Source organism: Scyliorhinus canicula, chromosome 26 (genome assembly GCF_902713615.1).
Source record: "Scyliorhinus canicula chromosome 26, sScyCan1.1, whole genome shotgun sequence".
NCBI classification, from domain to species: Eukaryota; Metazoa; Chordata; class Chondrichthyes; order Carcharhiniformes; family Scyliorhinidae; genus Scyliorhinus; species Scyliorhinus canicula.
In genome coordinates, this window is record NC_052171.1 from 1,665,672 (window position 1) to 1,683,742 (window position 18,071).

The window sequence follows — 18,071 nt, forward strand, 5'->3', positions numbered from 1 at the left end:
GTGTTGGTTCCCAACTTTAACAAGCACAACATTTGTACCCCCATCCCCAACACAAAGAAAAGGACTCTGGACTTCTGCAACCTTCAATTCTGTTTCTGATGCAGCTCCTTTTTGAAAATTAACACTGAACCACCTGTCTCCTTGAAGAGTTTGTTCTTTATATTCAGTACCTTGGGCCAGGATGCGTAGAGGTTTCTCATAATTACCATAGTTGCTCAAGGATTGTGAGTTTTGTACAACTTTGCATATAGATGCTGATATTGGTTGCAGGTTGGTGTAAAGTAAACTGACGTACATCAAGATAACATTTGCTCTTTGCTTTAATTCCTTGTCTCTTATTGCAGAACTCCAACCTTGTATTGCAAGCAGATCGATCACTGATCGATCGAACAAGACGAGATGAACCTACAGGAGAAGTCTTGTCGTTGGTTGGAAAGTTGGAAGGTTCCCGAATGGGAGACAAGGCTCAGAGAACCAGGCCACAGTTGCAGGAGGAGAGACGAGCTAAGTAAGTACAAAATGTATTGCCCATATCATTGTTTGCTTGGAATTGAAAACATCTGACCAATATTACAAAACCAAAGATGTCTTTAGATGCTTCTGAATGCAAAAATTTAGCTGATGAAATCCAGGGAAATAAATGGTGATGATTGGTCGATCTGAATGACCAGAAATATTTTAGTTCAATGAAATTCAACATATTTAATGTTTTGTAAGTAAACAAGTAGTTAAGGTTATTATTAAACTAATTAATACACCTTCTGGATCCACATTACTCGGACACTGCATTATATGAGGGGAAAGATCTGTCTTTGGTCCATTCCATGATTTACAGTCAGCAATATCATGGGCATCCACTGGTGTTTAAATACAGACATGTTGTTTGTATCCTATCCACCACATTCCAGAGATTGCTCTCTGTTCCAAAGAATCTTGGCAGTTCCAAACCAAAAAAATAGGTTCTCTTGTCATTCAGAATGTATAAATTTGGTGTCTCAAGGGATATGGGGAACAGGCAGGAAAGTGGAATTGAAGCCCAAAATCAGACATGATGGTATTGAATGGTGGAGCAAGCTCAATGAGCTGGACAGTTTATTCCTGCTCTTATCTCTTGCTTCCTTATGTCTTGTCTCATCCTTTTTTTTTTTAGTTTAGAATTTTTACTTTCCATAGACTGTCTGCTGGTTTACCTCCATAACAATGGTGACTTGGTTTTATTAGTTACCAGGTGCTCTGGCGACATTATGAATGGCATGCTAAGGTGCTATGTAAATGTTACATTTTTTATCCAGTAGAACAGCTCTATTTAAACAAAAGTATTTACCTCTGTACAGCACCATGGGCAATCCTTCATCGATATCTGGGGCATACAATTATAGCAGGTTTGCAGTTGAACCTGGATGGTTTCAGTCTTTTACAGCTTTATAGCAGAGCATATCTAATCAGACTGCTCAGCCAATTTGCCGTACCATGTCAGCTGGATGGTTTTCTGCACAACATATATCTGTGTTCTGGTTAAGTGTGAATTTATTTTTAAATTCCGTTGTCAGTTTTTAAAATGATTGAATTCTTTGTCATGCAGGAGGAGAAAGCGTGATGAAGACCGACATGACATGAATAAAATGAAAGGATTCACTTTGTTGTCGGAGGGCATTGATGAAATGGTTGGAATTGTGTACAAACCAAAAACTAAGGAGACCAGAGAGACATATGAAGTGCTGCTCAGCTTCATTCAGGCAGCTCTTGGTGACCAGGTAAGAGATGACAGGAAATGCACCATATTCATTTCATTGTCCCTTTAACTTAATCATTTTTAAATCATAAAATCTGGGACATAACAGACAAGGTAACCAAATGATTCTGCGAGAATCACTCCCATTTCTACTTCCTACATCCTGGCATACACAATTTTCAGTGCTTTTATTTGCATGCTTGTGCAAATAGATTCTTTTGCTTTTTGCCTGTTCTGGAAACGTACCACATGCTTAAACCAAGTTCCCTTGGCTGAAATAGCCCTTACTCTTTCAGCCTGTTCTATATTAATTGACTTGTCTGTCCCACATAGCCACCTCAGCAAAACGGGTGCATGTGGGATCGACAAGTTATGCAACAGTTGATCAGTCATGTCTGCCGAGATGGAAAACGCAAATGAGTAAATTTGTCACAGACAAGAAGGACCATTTTACATTCACAATGTGTCCAGCTGTTGTTCAGCTATGCAATAGGTGCATTTTCCTTTGTGTTGATTGGGTTTTCTTTACCAGCCACGTGATATTCTCTGTGGAGCAGCAGATGAGGTTCTTGCTGTGCTGAAAAACGATAAACTGCGTGACAAAGAGCGACGGAAGGAGATAGAAATGCTCCTGGGACAGTTGGAGGATACTCGCTACCATGTGCTGGTAAATCTAGGGAAGAAAATCAGTGACTACGGAGGAGACAAAGAGGTGCAGAATATGGGTACGTCTGGGCTAAAAAGACAAGGAAGGGACTATTATTATTGCCACAGTAGGTCAGTGAAATGCTGACTGAAGTACTGTTTGTTTTGGGTCATCTTATTATCTTCATTCCCCACTAATTCCCCTCACCGTACCTCAGATATGTGGAAATATCTTCTCCATTTCAGCGTGTGAAAGAGCTCCTTCCATTTTAGACTTCTGTAAACATCGTAATGTAGATGCAGTTTGAAAAAGTTAGGCCTTTTCTGAGGTGTTTCTTCCTTTCGTTCTCCGTGTATGCGAGCAGAGTCCGAGTCAGGATGCCGTTCCTTCGCCATCCTGTTCATTATGTTAGATCTATCACAGTGTCTTCTGCCACCTCAATATTACCGCGTACAAATGAGCTCTGGTCAACGCTGATATCACTGCTGCGCCCAAAACATGAGTTTAGTAATGATTTAATAATTACATTTCCACTAACCATGTTCAAACACGACCGACCTCAAACAATAGCTGCCTTCTCACCGTGACTGGACCAGCGCCCCTTCTAATATTTTAATCATACTGAATAATTATCAAAGATCAATCATTCACAAGAGTCCAAGAAAATATATTACTGATTCTGCAACTCAAACAGAAGGTGCAATATGCTCACGACTGCCTCAGTCTGTAAAATAGTAGGGCAGCCCGGTGGCGTAGTGGTTAGCACTGCTGTCTCACGGTGCCGAGGATCCAAGTCCGATCCCGCACCCAGGTCACTGTCCGTGTGGAGTTTTCACATTCTCCCAGTATCTGCGTGGGTCTCACCCCCACAACCCAAAGAAGTGCGGCGTAGATTAATTGGCCACGCTAAATCGGCCCTTAATTGGACAAAAATAATTGGGTATTCTTTAAAAAAAAAATAAAAAAATTAAGTCTGTAAAGGAGTAACAACAGCGGACAAACAGTAGAATTGTGCATACAACACATTGGGACATAAGTGCCCCTTCACCTATTTGCTATTTTAATGTTTAAAAGTAGCCATTTATGTCGTGTGCCACGTGAACCTTCTTCCCACAGCTGCTTCTCTGGAGTAGTTGATCTGTTAATTCAAATTGAAGTCTTTGGGCCTTTTCACCCAGCGGGTACTTTAGGTCTTCTTATTTCTGTATTTGTTGCCTGACTCACATTTAATTCTGTAGCTGTACATCATGTTTTCTTAATAATCATGTTATTTTCCTTTTAGTAACTAATGTTATATATCTTAAGATGGTAGTTGTGCCCTTTGCATCTGGACAAGTTCCTATAAGTTGTCTTAATGCTCCCGTACAAAATTTAAATCCAGGCCCCTAATAATTTGCATTTATCTCAAGTTGCTGGTACTGAGATGTGAAAAATTTCGCTACTAAAGACAACACTACGACAAGTAGCACTTTCCAAAGATCAATGCCCGCATTAAATATTGATTTACCAGGGTTTTGACAATCAGATTGTTGTGGTTCTGGTCAAAGAGTGGATCAACTCTCCTGTTGGCCACTCAAGATCATCTGTTGATTTAATGATTATTCAGTAATTTCCGCATTTCCGCATTTAGAGAAAACAACAACATTATACTTTGCGCACACCAACATAAATGCTTGGGTGATATTGAGCTGATGGTGAGCTTTAATTATAGGAGATAGATGGCATTAATGTGTCAATAAGTTGCTGTTCTGTAACTGGTAGCAAATACTGATCTATCCATGACTATCTCAAACCCTTTCTCCTATGTCATGTGTTCTTCCCCCACCCTGAGCCCAGTCCTTGTTTCCTCTGTTGCCTGGATCAAACAGAAGTTTCCCAGGGAACTGCTTTTGAGGTGTTGGAAATTAACAGCATGCCCTCCTTTTTCAGATGACAACATCGACGAGACGTATGGAGTGAATGTGCAGTTTGAGTCTGATGAAGAGGTAGGTGAAGCAACCTTACAAATATTTTCGAAGTTGCCTAAACCCATCCACAGATTACACTCTCCAGCAATGTTACCAAGATCAGGACCCCAGTGTATTGACAGGAGCCAGCCAAACCATTCATCATTTGTTGCAGGTTACACATGCTACATCTTATTAAATGAAAGTGTAGGTGAATGGTTGTCACGAGACATCAGACATGAAGTGTCTTATCTGCTGCATATGGTTGAGATGTCAGCCATCCTACTCCACCAATTTTCATTATTATCACAATCTGTGATAAGCTCAATGAAGGAGAACTTTTGTAATGGCTGAGGGGACCTGTAAAATGTGTTTGGGGATTTTTTTTCTGATTGTATTTACTTCATTTGTCTCTGGCTATTTCATTACCAATTCCTATTTCAGGAAGGAGATGAGGATGCATTTGGTGAAGTGCGTGATGAAGCATCCGATGAGGACACCGAAGGCGAGGAAGCAGACATTAGCTGCACACTTTCTGCTAATGTAAGTTCCAGCACAAAGACCGGTTTGTTGTGAATATGAGGCAATCATTGACCAGCTGCTGTCTGTTCAGAGAAAGTAGCTCATATGGGTCAACACAATTTCAAATGAAGCGTTGGAGTCCCACTGTGTCAACATGATGCACCAAATAATAATAAATACAAGTGGTGAGCTCCACCAATAAGAGTGGTCTGTCCAAACCAAAATTGTAGATGAGTTAAATTTAAAATTTCACAGTGGAGTTATTCGTACCATGTGTTGTGTGGAATGTTTACTGATCAATTCAGTGTAAGAGTCCTGTTTGCCTATGTTTCAGCTCGGTGCTGCTGGAGATGTGCTGAGTGCCAAGAAGAAAGACCTGCATCCTCGGGACATCGATGCCTTCTGGCTCCAGAGGCAGCTCAGCCGCTTCTATGACGATGCTATCATGTCGCAGAAGAAAGCTGATGAGGTGCTGGATATTCTAAAGGTGAGCTCCAAGATGATGTTTGGGTGGCCAGAGTGGATACCATAACTGCAGGCTACCCAATAGTTTGACTACTCTTCGTCCGCCTTATTTGCTTTGGTATTCAGCGCCCCTAATTTAAAAAACAAAAACATATTTAGGTAATTTATATATAAAATGCCCACTTTATAATGTAGCTGAAGTTGCCTGCAATTTATTTTATTCATTGTATTTAAGCCTTAATTTTTTTCCTCATCAGACAGCTGGTGATGACCGTGAATGTGAGAATCAGCTTGTTTTGCTTCTTGGTTTCAACACTTTTGATTTCATCAAGATCCTCCGACAGCATCGCATGATGAGTGAGTATCATGGTGTTTCTGTGGGTGTATATGGACAATTAGATCTCCCACTTCTCCTGCATTGTTGATATGGATTCAGGATAGGCACAGAAGCGTTCTTTTGGACAGCTTGTACAGATTGTGACTTGTTTGTAAACTCCCAGGTCTCTCTGGCTTTAATCTCATCTTGGACTGAAGGGGTAATGATACCGTTTGCTGGCTGCATGTATCTGATAAGAAATCAGTCAGGGCAGTCAAAGCCCACCTCCATGAGTCTCCAACCGAAAACGGTGCTAATGTTTTCCAAATTATGTTTTTCGCTGAAGGACTAGGCTGGCGCAGTTGTGCATGTTTTTCTGTGGTTGTACTTGAGGAAGACTGGAGAGAGCTATTCAAATTTGATTCTGACACTCATTGATAGTCTTTCTCTGACTGGACTGGAATGTTTAATGTGAGATTTCTCCTTCGGTGAAAGCTTTTGTCAAGTACAGGAGCTTATGGCAGACCAAGTTGGCAGGTTGACTGTTTGGGTGGTGTTTGTCCAAGGTGGGAATGGTAAAGATTCCTGTTCCTCAGTTGCACAGATATTTATGTTTTCACAACTGAATTTATTTCCTTATATGCTAACTGTACACTACTTTACTTTATGTTTGAAGTTTTGTACTGCACACTGTTGGCCAGTGCCCAGAGTGAGGCAGAGAAGGAGAGGATTCAGAATAAGATGGAGGGAGATGCAGAACTTTCCAAGGTTCTCTATAAACTTCAGGAGACTGAAAAAGAGGACATAATTCGTGTAAGTCGTAAAAAGTCATAAAACACTCCACTCCTCAGTATCAGCAATTTTACTCACTGGAAACTGACAGAATTTTCAATTATCATCATCAACATACATTTCTCCCCTTATAGGAGGAAAGATCTCGTAGAGAACGTGTTCGACAGTCACGTGTGGATACAGATCTCGAAGCAATGGATCTTGATCGAGAAGGAGAGGTTAGACTAATTGAATATCGAAGGCTGGTGTCATTTCAAGCTACAGGGTGATGTGAAGTAGACTATAAGATGAAGACAGCACAGAAATCTTTGATAGCACAGCTAGTCATGAGAGATCTGTGGTTGTAAAAATGTGGATGAATTGGTTTTGACTGGGCTGCACTGTATTACAGTAAAATGGAAATGAGTTCAGTTCACCCCATTTCTGGGCTAAAGATGACACAAATTCTGACTGTCTGAAACCAGGGAGAGGAAGAAAGAACACCAAGAAAGTACAGTTGCTGCACTTGATTGTAGTACTGAAATTACTCATACTGCCTTGGTAAAGCCCTGATTCAGGATGAGTTGGAGATCAGGAAGCAAAATGACCACTGTGTGGGACACCTGGACTGGAATTGGGAGGCATGAGGAATAAAAGTTCCTCAACAAGATACACAAGCACTAGAAATATGAACAGGAGAACTTAATGACATATATGTACCAACGGTGATCCGACCTGAAGAGCTCAAGATTATCAAAGGTGCAAATAGTGAAACATTTAATACTCACAGGAGATGAGCTTAAAATTAAATAATAAGTTGAAGTGAAGTGAAATCAAAAGGAAACTTTATTCCACTCACAATATTATTTGAGTGAAAAAAATACAAGAGCTTTCATTAAAATTAACAGTGCAACTTGTTGAAGTGGTATTTTTGGACATTGTAGAGAGAAAAACGGAAGAATTTATATGTACCCTGAAAACAGGCTGAACAAATGGCATGAGGAGCACAGACACAAGATGGCTCAGTCTGTCGGCCTGTCGATACAGCACTGGAGTTGACACTTCCACTCGGTTTACAGCCGAACCCACTGATTATTTGATGGGCCACTGCCTGATGTTCTACGCCATAAATTTTACAAATTAATTCAAGTGAACTGTCGATTCATGTTTGGTATTGAAGTTATTGGCCTTTCTGTGCCTTGCTTGACAGCACAGAAGTCTGAGGAAGAACACTAAAAAATCAGCAATTGCTGAAGTTGTAATCTGTATGAGAAATAAAAGTGGAGTTTTGAGCTATCAGCCAAATGTGCAGTTACCCTGAATGTGCAGTAAAACAATGATTCTCTGCAGCCAGTAGAATTTTTGAGGAAGCGTTACCAAGTCTTATTGTGTAAATGGAGGACGACACACCTCCACGGTAATAAATGGTTCTTTTTGTAGTTACTCATTTTGTGGTTCCTGCTATTATAGGGCTCTGTTTCTCTTTTAGATTCTCACTCCCCGACAGGTTCTGGACTTGGAGGATCTAGCCTTTGCACAGGGGAGTCATCTAATGGCAAACAAGCGATGCCAGCTACCAGATGGTTCATTCCGCAAGCAGCGGAAGGGGTACGAGGAGGTGCATGTGCCGGCTCTAAAACCTAAGCCTTTCAGTTCAGATGAGGTGAGAGATGGAAGGACCGGTCCTCGGCCAATTGACATACCTTTTTTTGCATAAATATCAGTTCATAAGCAGTTCCTGAGTTTAATTGCTGAACATTAAACAGTCTGCACTCAGCATATTCTGACAAAATTGCTGGCAATCTGAATTCAAAACGGAAAATGCTGAAGTCAATCAGCACCCAAGCTGCTTGCCTGTCTTTTCTCTGTCAGATGTTGGATTTGGTAATTACAGAAGTACTGCAAAAGCAATGTCTTCTAAATAATTTTTAATCCTTTTGCATTGAGCCTCCCATCTGAGTGTAGAGGGGTGTTCTCATACCCCACCCATACCAACATGGGCTTGGTGGAAGGACTCAGAAATTTGCTTGATACCTTCCCTCTGGTTAAGTTCCGTCCCCATAGCTGCATTAAATATCGTTTCTTGAATGAGATGGTTCTATTGATGTCTGATATGAAAGCAAAAGAAACTGGAAGCGCTGAGTGAGTTGGGCAGCATGTATGAAGAGAGGAGAAGAGTTAACTGTTTGTCAGTTTGGGGCCATGTCAGGTGTATTAATTCATCTCCAGGCACTGTCTGATCTGAATGTTTACAACATTTTCTTTGTGATGAATTTTCAGCATCTTGCATTTCAAATGTGTTAACCTGAGCTGGGCAGCATAGCATTATTCCATCTTATGCTGAGATAGAGAATTAGTTTATTCTGGGGAAGTGTATATTTGATCTAGATATGACAGAGAATGCTCAAAACCCAGTGTTACTCTGTTTATGTTTTTCATTGTTCCAAATATAATTTCTTCTGTAGCAACTGATATCTGTGGAGAAGATGCCTAAATACACACAAGCAGCATTTGAAGGCTTTAAGACGCTAAATCGAATCCAAAGTAAGCTGTGTAAAGCAGCCATGGAAACTGATGAAAACCTTCTGCTGTGTGCTCCCACTGTGAGTTTCTGCCGATTTATGCCATAATTCCAGCGAACTGTCTATCACCTGTGGTGAATGCAACAAATACCTTTAATTTGTCAACTGTGTGCACCTTGGCTCAGAGGGCCTGTTTTTCATTCTGAATCCAATTTATTTTTTCCGACACTTCTAGGGTGCTGGCAAGACAAACGTCGCTCTGATGTGTATGTTGCGTGAGATTGGGAAACACATTAACATAGATGGAACCATCAACGTCGACGATTTCAAGATTATATACATTGCTCCCATGAGATCACTGGTTCAGGAGATGGTGGGAAGTTTCAGTAAGGTAAGGATTGGCATACAAACAATCTTACGTCGGCACAGTCTTAAAAGTTAAGAGTAACTTGCGGACAGCAAGTTAGACTGAAGTCATATTTTGCTTTTCATCAAGTGTTATTATGCATATGATAGCATAATAGTCCTGTTACTGAGCTCATTATCCAGAAGCCAGTTCAAATCTCACCAATTTGTGATTTGAATTCGGTTACTTAAATAAAGCAGAATAAAAAATTCGTAAGCGTAAATGTCGTATCAAGCCTGCTACAGCAATAAAATCTCACCACACACAACTACAGAAACTGAAGAAAATGGATCACCATCAGCACTGCAATCGTCATCTTGAGGGCAGTTGGATGAGCAATAAATGTGGATCTTGCTAGTGTTGCCTATATCCTGTGACTGACTGTCCATAGACTGTAGTTGTCACAGAATCATGCAGCTGCAATGAGTTCAGCAGAATTAGTGGGACAGGGTACACTACCATACTGGAGCCTGTCTGTATTTTCTCTCTGTTTAAATTAATAGACAGAATATCAAGTGTGCTCTCGTAAAATTGTGTCTGCATACTGGCCTGCTTTTCTTGTTTTCATTGTTTGTGGACAACCTAATAGCCCCGGTCTAAGAGATAAGCAATGAAGGACATGAGCTGAGATAAAAGATGAAGAGAAATTGGACAGGCAGGCTGGGTGAGGCCAAAGTGGTATTCGATTATAAAAAAAACACAGTTCCTTGAATTGAGGGACTGGGGAACCAGTGGAAATCAGCCCGGTTGAGGTTAAAGATGACAATGTGGGCGTGGGACTAGATGTCGGCTGTGAAGCTTTGGTCAAGTGAGGTGAAACGTAATAGGCCAGTAATGAGTCATTGAGACAGTCTCTGCAAAAGCAAGTGACTGCTCTGTGTCTTTGTTCTTTTTTTTAAAATATAATTTTTATTGGAATTTTTTACAGAAAATATAAAACGTAACGACAAACAATGAAATGCAACAAAATAACCCATAATAACTATATCACCTCCAGACCGTATCGACGCATGTATCCCATCCCCCACCCCCCAACCCCAATGAACCACAGAAGAACTTAAAAATAAATTTAAATTAAATAAACATAGTCATCGTCCCCCGTCCCCCCCCCCCCCCACCACCACCTTTTCTCTCCCCTGTGTATTTGTTCTGAGAGGAGAATTATCCCACTTGAATGGGCTATGATATTTTGGATAATCTTTTCTGACCTAATGATACCACACTTTTCTATTAGCGTTTAGCTAGTTATGGGATCAGTGTCGCAGAGTTGACCGGGGACCATCAACTGTGCAAAGAGGAGATCACTGCAACCCAGGTGATTGTGTGCACCCCTGAGAAATGGGATATCATCACTCGCAAGGGAGGAGAGCGCACCTACACGCAGATAGTGAGACTGATGATAATTGTGAGTAGACAAATAAGTGCAGGACTTTACGATCTTTCCCTTTGCTGTCAGTGTATATTCCATTTATTGATTGGTGTGAATGGCTGCCCCTCATGGATAATGCAGCTTGGAGGTCACAGGCTAACAAATCAAAAATGCCGCTGTTGGTGCAGCTCATCTAAAGATGCAGATTGAAGCACATGAATGCAGCAAAGAAAAGAGTGCTTCTCTCTGCAGGTAACTACCATACCTGACAGCTTGTTGCTGACATTAGACACACAAAATTAGACCCAAGGAATCAAACAGCCAAGGAGAACTTGTGGCACAGTGGGTAGTGTCCTTGTCTCTGAGCCAGAGGCTCCAGGAGTCCCACCCTCGGATTTGATGGCCAAGTAAGGTGCGTTCATAATGCAGTCAAACAAGTTGAACGTGTCAATCTGCAAATCCTTCCAGCACTACACTGGTAATAGCGTGAGAGACTGCTGGGCAACCTTGCTTGATGTGGAATGGCACCCCTCAAGCTACAAGCCCCTGGCAACAGACGAGCGACACTTTCCATAAATCACCAGTTGCGGCAACAGACAAAAGTCTCTTTTCGTACACCACTAGGTGTGGGAAGAGAATTATGCAAAAATAAACAGCCTGCTCGTACCTTTGCTTTATTTCACTTTTTCAATTTGCCCCAAGTTGGTTATTCTCTGAGCTTTCTTCCTCAGGACGAGATTCACCTCCTGCATGATGATCGTGGTCCAGTACTAGAGGCATTGGTTGCCAGGACAATTCGGAACATCGAGATGACTCAAGAAGATGTGCGATTGGTTGGGTTGAGTGCCACGTTGCCCAACTATGAGGATGTTGCTACTCTTCTGCGGGTTGATCCAGCCAAAGGTCTTTTCTACTTTGACAATAGGTAATTCATATCAGGATCCAGTCTGTGCCTTGTGTTTACAGGGTGACACCATTTTGTAACAACAGTGGAATAAGTGGTCAGGAACTGGATGCTTGAGGCCAGTCTAAATTGCATCCGGGTTGTCTGAAGCTGTAGCTGATGGGGCATTACTTGTGTGTCAGTGTACATTTGTTGAGCACAAATCAATTAATTCTGCACTTGTTACAAAGAGTTTGGGGGAGGAGTCAGAATACTGAGCAATACTGAATACAAAGCACCACTCCGATAATAAGGCAATGAGGAAAAATGGGAAACATAATCTTAATTTATGCAGGATGTGAATTGTGTTATGTGGAATTTTAACCCCATGCGTGTCTTTCATCCTAGTTTCCGCCCCGTTCCACTGGAGCAGACGTATGTTGGAATCACAGAAAAGAAAGCCATCAAACGTTTCCAGATTATGAATGAGATTGTGTATGAGAAGGTGATGGAGCATGCTGGAAAGAATCAGGTTAGCAATCTCATTTTGAAATATAAATTGAGTCCCCACTCAAACACTGCCGATGGTATCCCAGTCTGTACTACTGCCACACTTTCAGACAACGGCTATGAAATGCTACTCTGCAACTTCGCTGAATGTGTGCATACCACAATTAGACATCTGAGCTGAGCAGTTTGGTTGGTCTTTGGCTTGATGCCATCCGGTTGGGACCAGTTGCCACCATTGCTGTTCATTCAATTTTACCATGGCCAAGTCGCACAGACCTGCCACGACCACCTCATTCTAATTTGCATTTTAGTCCTCGAGGATGTTTATAGAATCCCTGCAGTGCAGAAGAAGGCCATTCAGCCCATCAGGTCTGTACTGACCCACCGAAAGAGATCACTACCTCGGCTCACTCCTCTTCTCCCCCCCCACCCCCCCCCGCCCAATAATCCCACATATTTATCACAGCCAATCCACCTAACGTGCACAGGTTTTGGAATGTAGGAGGAAACCAGAACATCTGGAGGAAACCCACGCTGTGCTCATTTGACCATCCTTTCTTCTTTTCCATGAAGAAGGCTGCAAGGAGCTGTTTGGGCCTGATTGTGCCCCAAATGTCATTCCATTTATGTAGCAGTGAGAAGTTGCGTTCCACTGATCTGATCCAACAAGAAACTTGCCCAACCCTTCATAATAAATCTGATGAGGTGACTGTGATGGAATGAGTGATGCGTGTGATTTGTGTGGAGGTGTTTTGAGCTGATTAGTTCAATCTGATGAGACGTAAACTGTCTTCAAAGTTCTTTTGTCCCCATTAATCCCTCTACGTGATGGAGACTGTCTGGAGCTTGTGAACTGCTTGGATAGACGAGGGAGAATATAACCTGCATCTCTTTAAAAAGAACTACCAGCCCACCTCTGTCCTCATTGGCGTGTTGTCTCTACTGATTTTCTTATACCCCAAAACATGAAATGTTGGATCCAAGTCTTCTGGCCCCCTTTTCTTCCCCAGGTTCACCTATCTTGCGTTTGGCTCTGTTTCCAGCTTCTGTTCATAAGGTTTAACATGATTGGTTTATTTCAGGTGTTGGTGTTCGTTCACTCCCGTAAAGAGACTGGAAAGACGGCACGTGCAATTCGAGATATGTGCCTGGAAAAAGACACTTTGGGTTTGTTCCTGCGAGAGGGCTCAGCCTCCACAGAGGTGTTGCGTACAGAGGCAGAGCAATGCAAGGTAAAGAGCCATGTATTTTTTACCAATCTCTCTGATATGTATACATGGTGAGGAGACACTGAACAGCTATTATTTATATTGTGCCTTTAACATGATGAAACATGACAACGTGCTATGAAACTACATGCATGAAAACCCTGGAGAAACAAGGTATACAATCCTATCCTTGGCTTTCAGCATCGTACCTGCCAGAGTTTACAGCAGGAAAACTGGAGAACCTCTGCCAAAATTCAACCTCACTGTGTCTGAAACAGAAAGGAAACTTGAAACTCAGGATATTCTCTTTTCAGATCCTGACAGACCTTTAATTTTGCAAGTTTACTGTTGTTTCAGATTTTTTGCGCTGGCTATATTTTGCATAAAATCTCTTCTCTGTCTCTCTCTTCTAGAATCTGGAGTTGAAGGACTTGCTTCCGTACAGTTTTGCCATTCATCACGCTGGTATGACCAGGGTGGACCGAACACTGGTGGAGGATTTGTTTGCTGACCGACACATTCAGGTGATTAATTAGTACATGGTTTCTGGGAACTTTGTTTCTGTTTGTTTTTGTTTGCAGTGTGTCTGGTCTGTGTCAATCCTTTTTGTATAAATAGTTCTATGATTGGGGATACATTTCTATTGGATCAGCAGCCTTTGCCCTACGTGCCAACTGCAGCAACGTCACAAACGAGCTGCTGTCTCATCTTTGCCAGTAGAGTTATCTTTTGCTTTGTGCACTGACGTATTGCTGACAGAAGTGCAGGTACATCCTGAAGGGGGAAGGAAAAGAACTTGCTTTATGCAAGGCCATTAACATCCTTGGGACGTCCCAAAGACCTCAACGGTCCATTAAGTGTTTTTGAAATTTTGTTACTCTTGTAATGTTGGCAAATGTGAGAGTTGATTGTAATGGTAATGAGACAGCTGTCCAGCACAATACCTCCAGTGGAGAAGCACTTGGATCTTCATCTTGCAAGTCTTTTCCCCTGACCATTGATATTTGCCTCATCCACAGGATATAAAACAACTGTAAATGAGCTGCAGTTCTCTATGACTGGCATGTATTTGCAGCTTCCCAATGTCTGGATAAATGTACCAGCCCAGGTATTGCACACTGTACTGTTTGGCTGCGGAACAGGTTGTTTCTATAAGTGGGTTAACCCTGAGGGCATCGGGATGAAAAAAAGCAGACCAAACAAATACTATCGTGGGAAAAAAATCTGCATTGGGAGAAAAATAAAGTCTCCCTCTACGCAGTTGTGTGTCACTGCTCTATGCACTACGATTTTTACACTTGGCAAACTGCAGTCCTGTGTCTCCTGTTATCCAGAACTTTGTGTATTGAATGGAAATGTTTTACAGCAATAAGAATTTTTGACTTCGATTTTTCCCCTTAACAGTTGACTGCATGATCTGAGTTTCACTCCTTGTGCTTCATGTTTAGGTGCTGGTTTCCACAGCCACCCTAGCTTGGGGTGTGAATCTACCTGCACACACAGTTATTATCAAAGGGACACAGGTGTACAGCCCGGAGAAGGGGCGTTGGACTGAGTTGGGTGCACTCGATGTACTTCAGGTGATGTGACTTTAATCATTTGGTTAATGATGTCCTGTCTTAACAAATGGTTCTGAAAGTCCATAATTACAAAATCCATAATAAATGGATGGGCCTGCCACAAACTTCTAGTTTTTTATTTCTATTGATAACTTGATTCTAATTTGTTCACTCTTCAATTAAAACGGTGATGTGTTTACAGATGTTGGGCCGTGCAGGACGACCACAATACGATACGAAAGGTGAGGGTATCCTGATTACATCGCATGGTGAGCTGCAGTATTACCTATCCCTTCTCAACCAGCAGCTGCCCATCGAAAGCCAGATGATCACCCGACTCCCTGACATGCTCAATGCTGAGATTGTCCTTGGAAATGTCCAGACTGCCAAGGTGAGAAACTGATGTTTAATTATTGTTGCCGTCTTGTGTCACCTGAATATTATACTTCCAAGTCCTGGGCAGTGAGATGTAAAGTCCACCCAGTGGATATTGGATACTGTCCTTACAGGGATTGCTAGTCGAATCTGAACCTTGCAATCTTGTGATCTTGCAGGATGCCGTTAACTGGTTGGGGTACACCTACCTCTACATCCGCATGTTGCGAACTCCAACTCTTTACGGAATATCACATGATGAGTTGAAGAGTGACCCGCTGCTAGAGCAGCGCAGACTGGACCTGATTCACACTGCTGCCATCATACTTGACAAAAACAACCTTGTGAAGTACGATAAAAAGGGTGGCAACTTCCAGGTAAGGGAGAAAGGATCAAATTTGTCACAGTAACAGCCAATGTGTCATCAGGTTCTGAAATTGCACCTGTCGTCAACTAAGACAAACCGAAACTTCAGAAATGTGATGTTATTTCATAAATCTGTATCCATTTATGTTTAGCTTCTGTATTTAAATAAGCAGGATCTTTTGTAGCAAAGCTGAGAGACAAGTAAATGCTCTACAGCGTTCAGTCAGTGCTATAACTTGTAAATCATCTTGTTTGCTGCAGGTGACTGACCTGGGGCGGATTGCGAGTCACTATTACATCACACATGAAAGCATGGCTACTTACAATCAGCTTTTGAAACCCACCCTCAGTGAAATCGAGCTCTTCAGAGTTTTTTCACTGTCCTCAGAGTTCAAAAACATCAGCGTGAGAGAGGTAAGTGAGTTTGAACATTCTGCAGGCATTCTAGATGCTCTGTCTGGAATGACTATTTCTGACTCTACATTATTAGCAACAACATTTTTTTGGTGGATTTCCAAAATCCTACCATATTTCAACTAGTCAACTTTGCCATGGTTAATATTACAGAGATATGTAAATGATCCACATAAATGTTATCCTAACGCACATCTCTTCACCAGTTTCTGCTCAAGGGCCTTTATGTCACTGAGCAGGCAGAATTTATTTTTATTTATTTATTTTTTAAAATTTAGAGTACCCAATTATATTTTCTCCAATTTAAGGGGCAATTTAGCGTGGCCATTCCACCTAACCTGCACATCTTTTGGGTTGTGGGGGTGAAACCCACGCAGACATGGGAAAATGTGCAAACATCCCAGGGCTGGGATTCGAACCAGGGTCTTCTGCGCTGCAGTCAGCAGGCAGAATTTGGAACCCCAGATCTTTAGGCACATGGGGTAGGTAGTCCCACAAGGTAATGGGATCCAGTATGCAGCTTTGCACTACCCTCCTGCAAATCAATTTTTAACAGGATAAGCTGACGGGTGTTTCTTACCATTTTACCACAGGAGCTCCAGATACACATGCATGGGCTGAGAATGCATGTTATTTTATTGATTCAAAGAATCTGCGCTCAGCCAACTATTTTGTCTGAGGCAGCCTTAATGGCTTGTCTGAATGAATCTTCAGATTTACTAGAAGCTCTTTCACAGTTGGTTGCCCAGCTGATTATTCCATGCATCTTTATCTCAATCACCTGTTGTTTTGCCATTTACACACCCTTCAGGAGGAAAAACTTGAGCTGCAGAAGTTATTGGAACGCGTTCCTATCCCTGTGAAGGAGAGCATTGAAGAACCGAGTGCAAAGGTAATCTGGCTGTCATAGCCTGGCTCACTCTGGCTGTTATATCTATGCCCTGTATGAACTAACCACTGAAAGTGGTAACAGACTATCCAAAGTTTAAAGGTTGGGCCCATGGAAATAACACCATTTGGCCATTTGAAATGGACTCTCTGCCTGTCGGCCGTATTCACTCAGAACAAGCACCGAGAACTCGTCTGAAGAGCGTATTGAGGAGAATAAGATGGGAATAAGGGGTGGGTGCGTGCAAACACGCCCCAAGACCATATGTTGGGAGGTTGTTGTGAATTGGTGCCATTTGCTGAGAAGTGCTGTTATTGTGTCTATGTGGGGTTGCAGTAACATAGATGGTGTTTGTGACTGTTCCAGGCATAAATGACTATACCAGAGGTACTGTTACTGTACATTGTGTACAGGAGAGGTGGGTTTCTTTGGGCATGTGTTGCGGATATTGGGCTTAGGGGAGGGGTGTTGATGGTTGATCTAATTGTACATTCATCGGCACTGGCGTGGTTGATTGTACATGATGTTTGCTCACCCGTTACATACTGTTTCAGATCAATGTGCTGCTCCAAGCCTTCATCTCCCAACTGAAGCTGGAGGGGTTTGCACTGATGGCAGACATGGTCTATGTGACTCAGGTAAGTGCAATGAGCAGAATGGTTTCTGTTCAGTTCACTGATCAGCTTGCATGTTTTTGTTCTTGTTGCCTAGCAAAGCTGTGGCTATTGTCTCCTGTACTGTTGTATATTGGGAAGGCAGCAGTAACTAATGCATTGTACATTTCCCTGAGGAGTTACCGAGGGACTTTTACTGAGTACCTGAATTGAGAGGAATTGTTCATTTTCTTTTCATGTTGTGTTGCAGTCTGCAGGGCGACTGATGCGTTGTATTTTTGAAATCGTCCTAAATCGAGGCTGGGCCCAGCTCACAGACAAGACTGTTAATCTCTGCAAAATGATTGACAAACGCATGTAAGAAACTAGCACTAAATCATGTCCTGTACTCATTGTAAAAGAATTATCAGATCATTGCAGAAAAATAATCATGGCTAGCTGGTTCTATTGCTATTCCACACCTGTAAAACAAGGGCTTTGCATGCTGGGAAATAAAACCCATCTTTTTGACCACCGACTTTGATCATCAAGTCTCCCCAGGATGTACAAGATAGGTGG

At 42.0% G+C, this 18,071-nt stretch overlaps 1 protein-coding gene across 1 annotated transcript in view; it reads left to right on the forward strand.

Annotated features, from left to right (window-relative positions):
- The window catches only part of snrnp200 (small nuclear ribonucleoprotein 200 (U5)), a 34,419-nt gene that overhangs the window by 535 nt on the left and 15,813 nt on the right, over nt 1-18,071 (forward strand). Inside the window, exons 2-25 of the mRNA XM_038785174.1 lie at nt 345-508; nt 1,583-1,754; nt 2,265-2,457; nt 4,308-4,363; nt 4,769-4,867; nt 5,181-5,333; nt 5,569-5,668; nt 6,304-6,440; nt 6,554-6,637; nt 7,888-8,061; nt 8,864-9,001; nt 9,156-9,311; nt 10,561-10,731; nt 11,427-11,620; nt 11,987-12,110; nt 13,171-13,320; nt 13,710-13,820; nt 14,745-14,876; nt 15,058-15,246; nt 15,410-15,607; nt 15,858-16,010; nt 16,822-16,902; nt 17,454-17,537; nt 17,764-17,870. Of these exons, the coding sequence (XP_038641102.1) occupies nt 345-508; nt 1,583-1,754; nt 2,265-2,457; nt 4,308-4,363; nt 4,769-4,867; nt 5,181-5,333; nt 5,569-5,668; nt 6,304-6,440; nt 6,554-6,637; nt 7,888-8,061; nt 8,864-9,001; nt 9,156-9,311; nt 10,561-10,731; nt 11,427-11,620; nt 11,987-12,110; nt 13,171-13,320; nt 13,710-13,820; nt 14,745-14,876; nt 15,058-15,246; nt 15,410-15,607; nt 15,858-16,010; nt 16,822-16,902; nt 17,454-17,537; nt 17,764-17,870 (3,320 nt within the window). The remainder of the gene's footprint in view (nt 1-344; nt 509-1,582; nt 1,755-2,264; nt 2,458-4,307; nt 4,364-4,768; nt 4,868-5,180; nt 5,334-5,568; nt 5,669-6,303; nt 6,441-6,553; nt 6,638-7,887; nt 8,062-8,863; nt 9,002-9,155; nt 9,312-10,560; nt 10,732-11,426; nt 11,621-11,986; nt 12,111-13,170; nt 13,321-13,709; nt 13,821-14,744; nt 14,877-15,057; nt 15,247-15,409; nt 15,608-15,857; nt 16,011-16,821; nt 16,903-17,453; nt 17,538-17,763; nt 17,871-18,071) is intronic.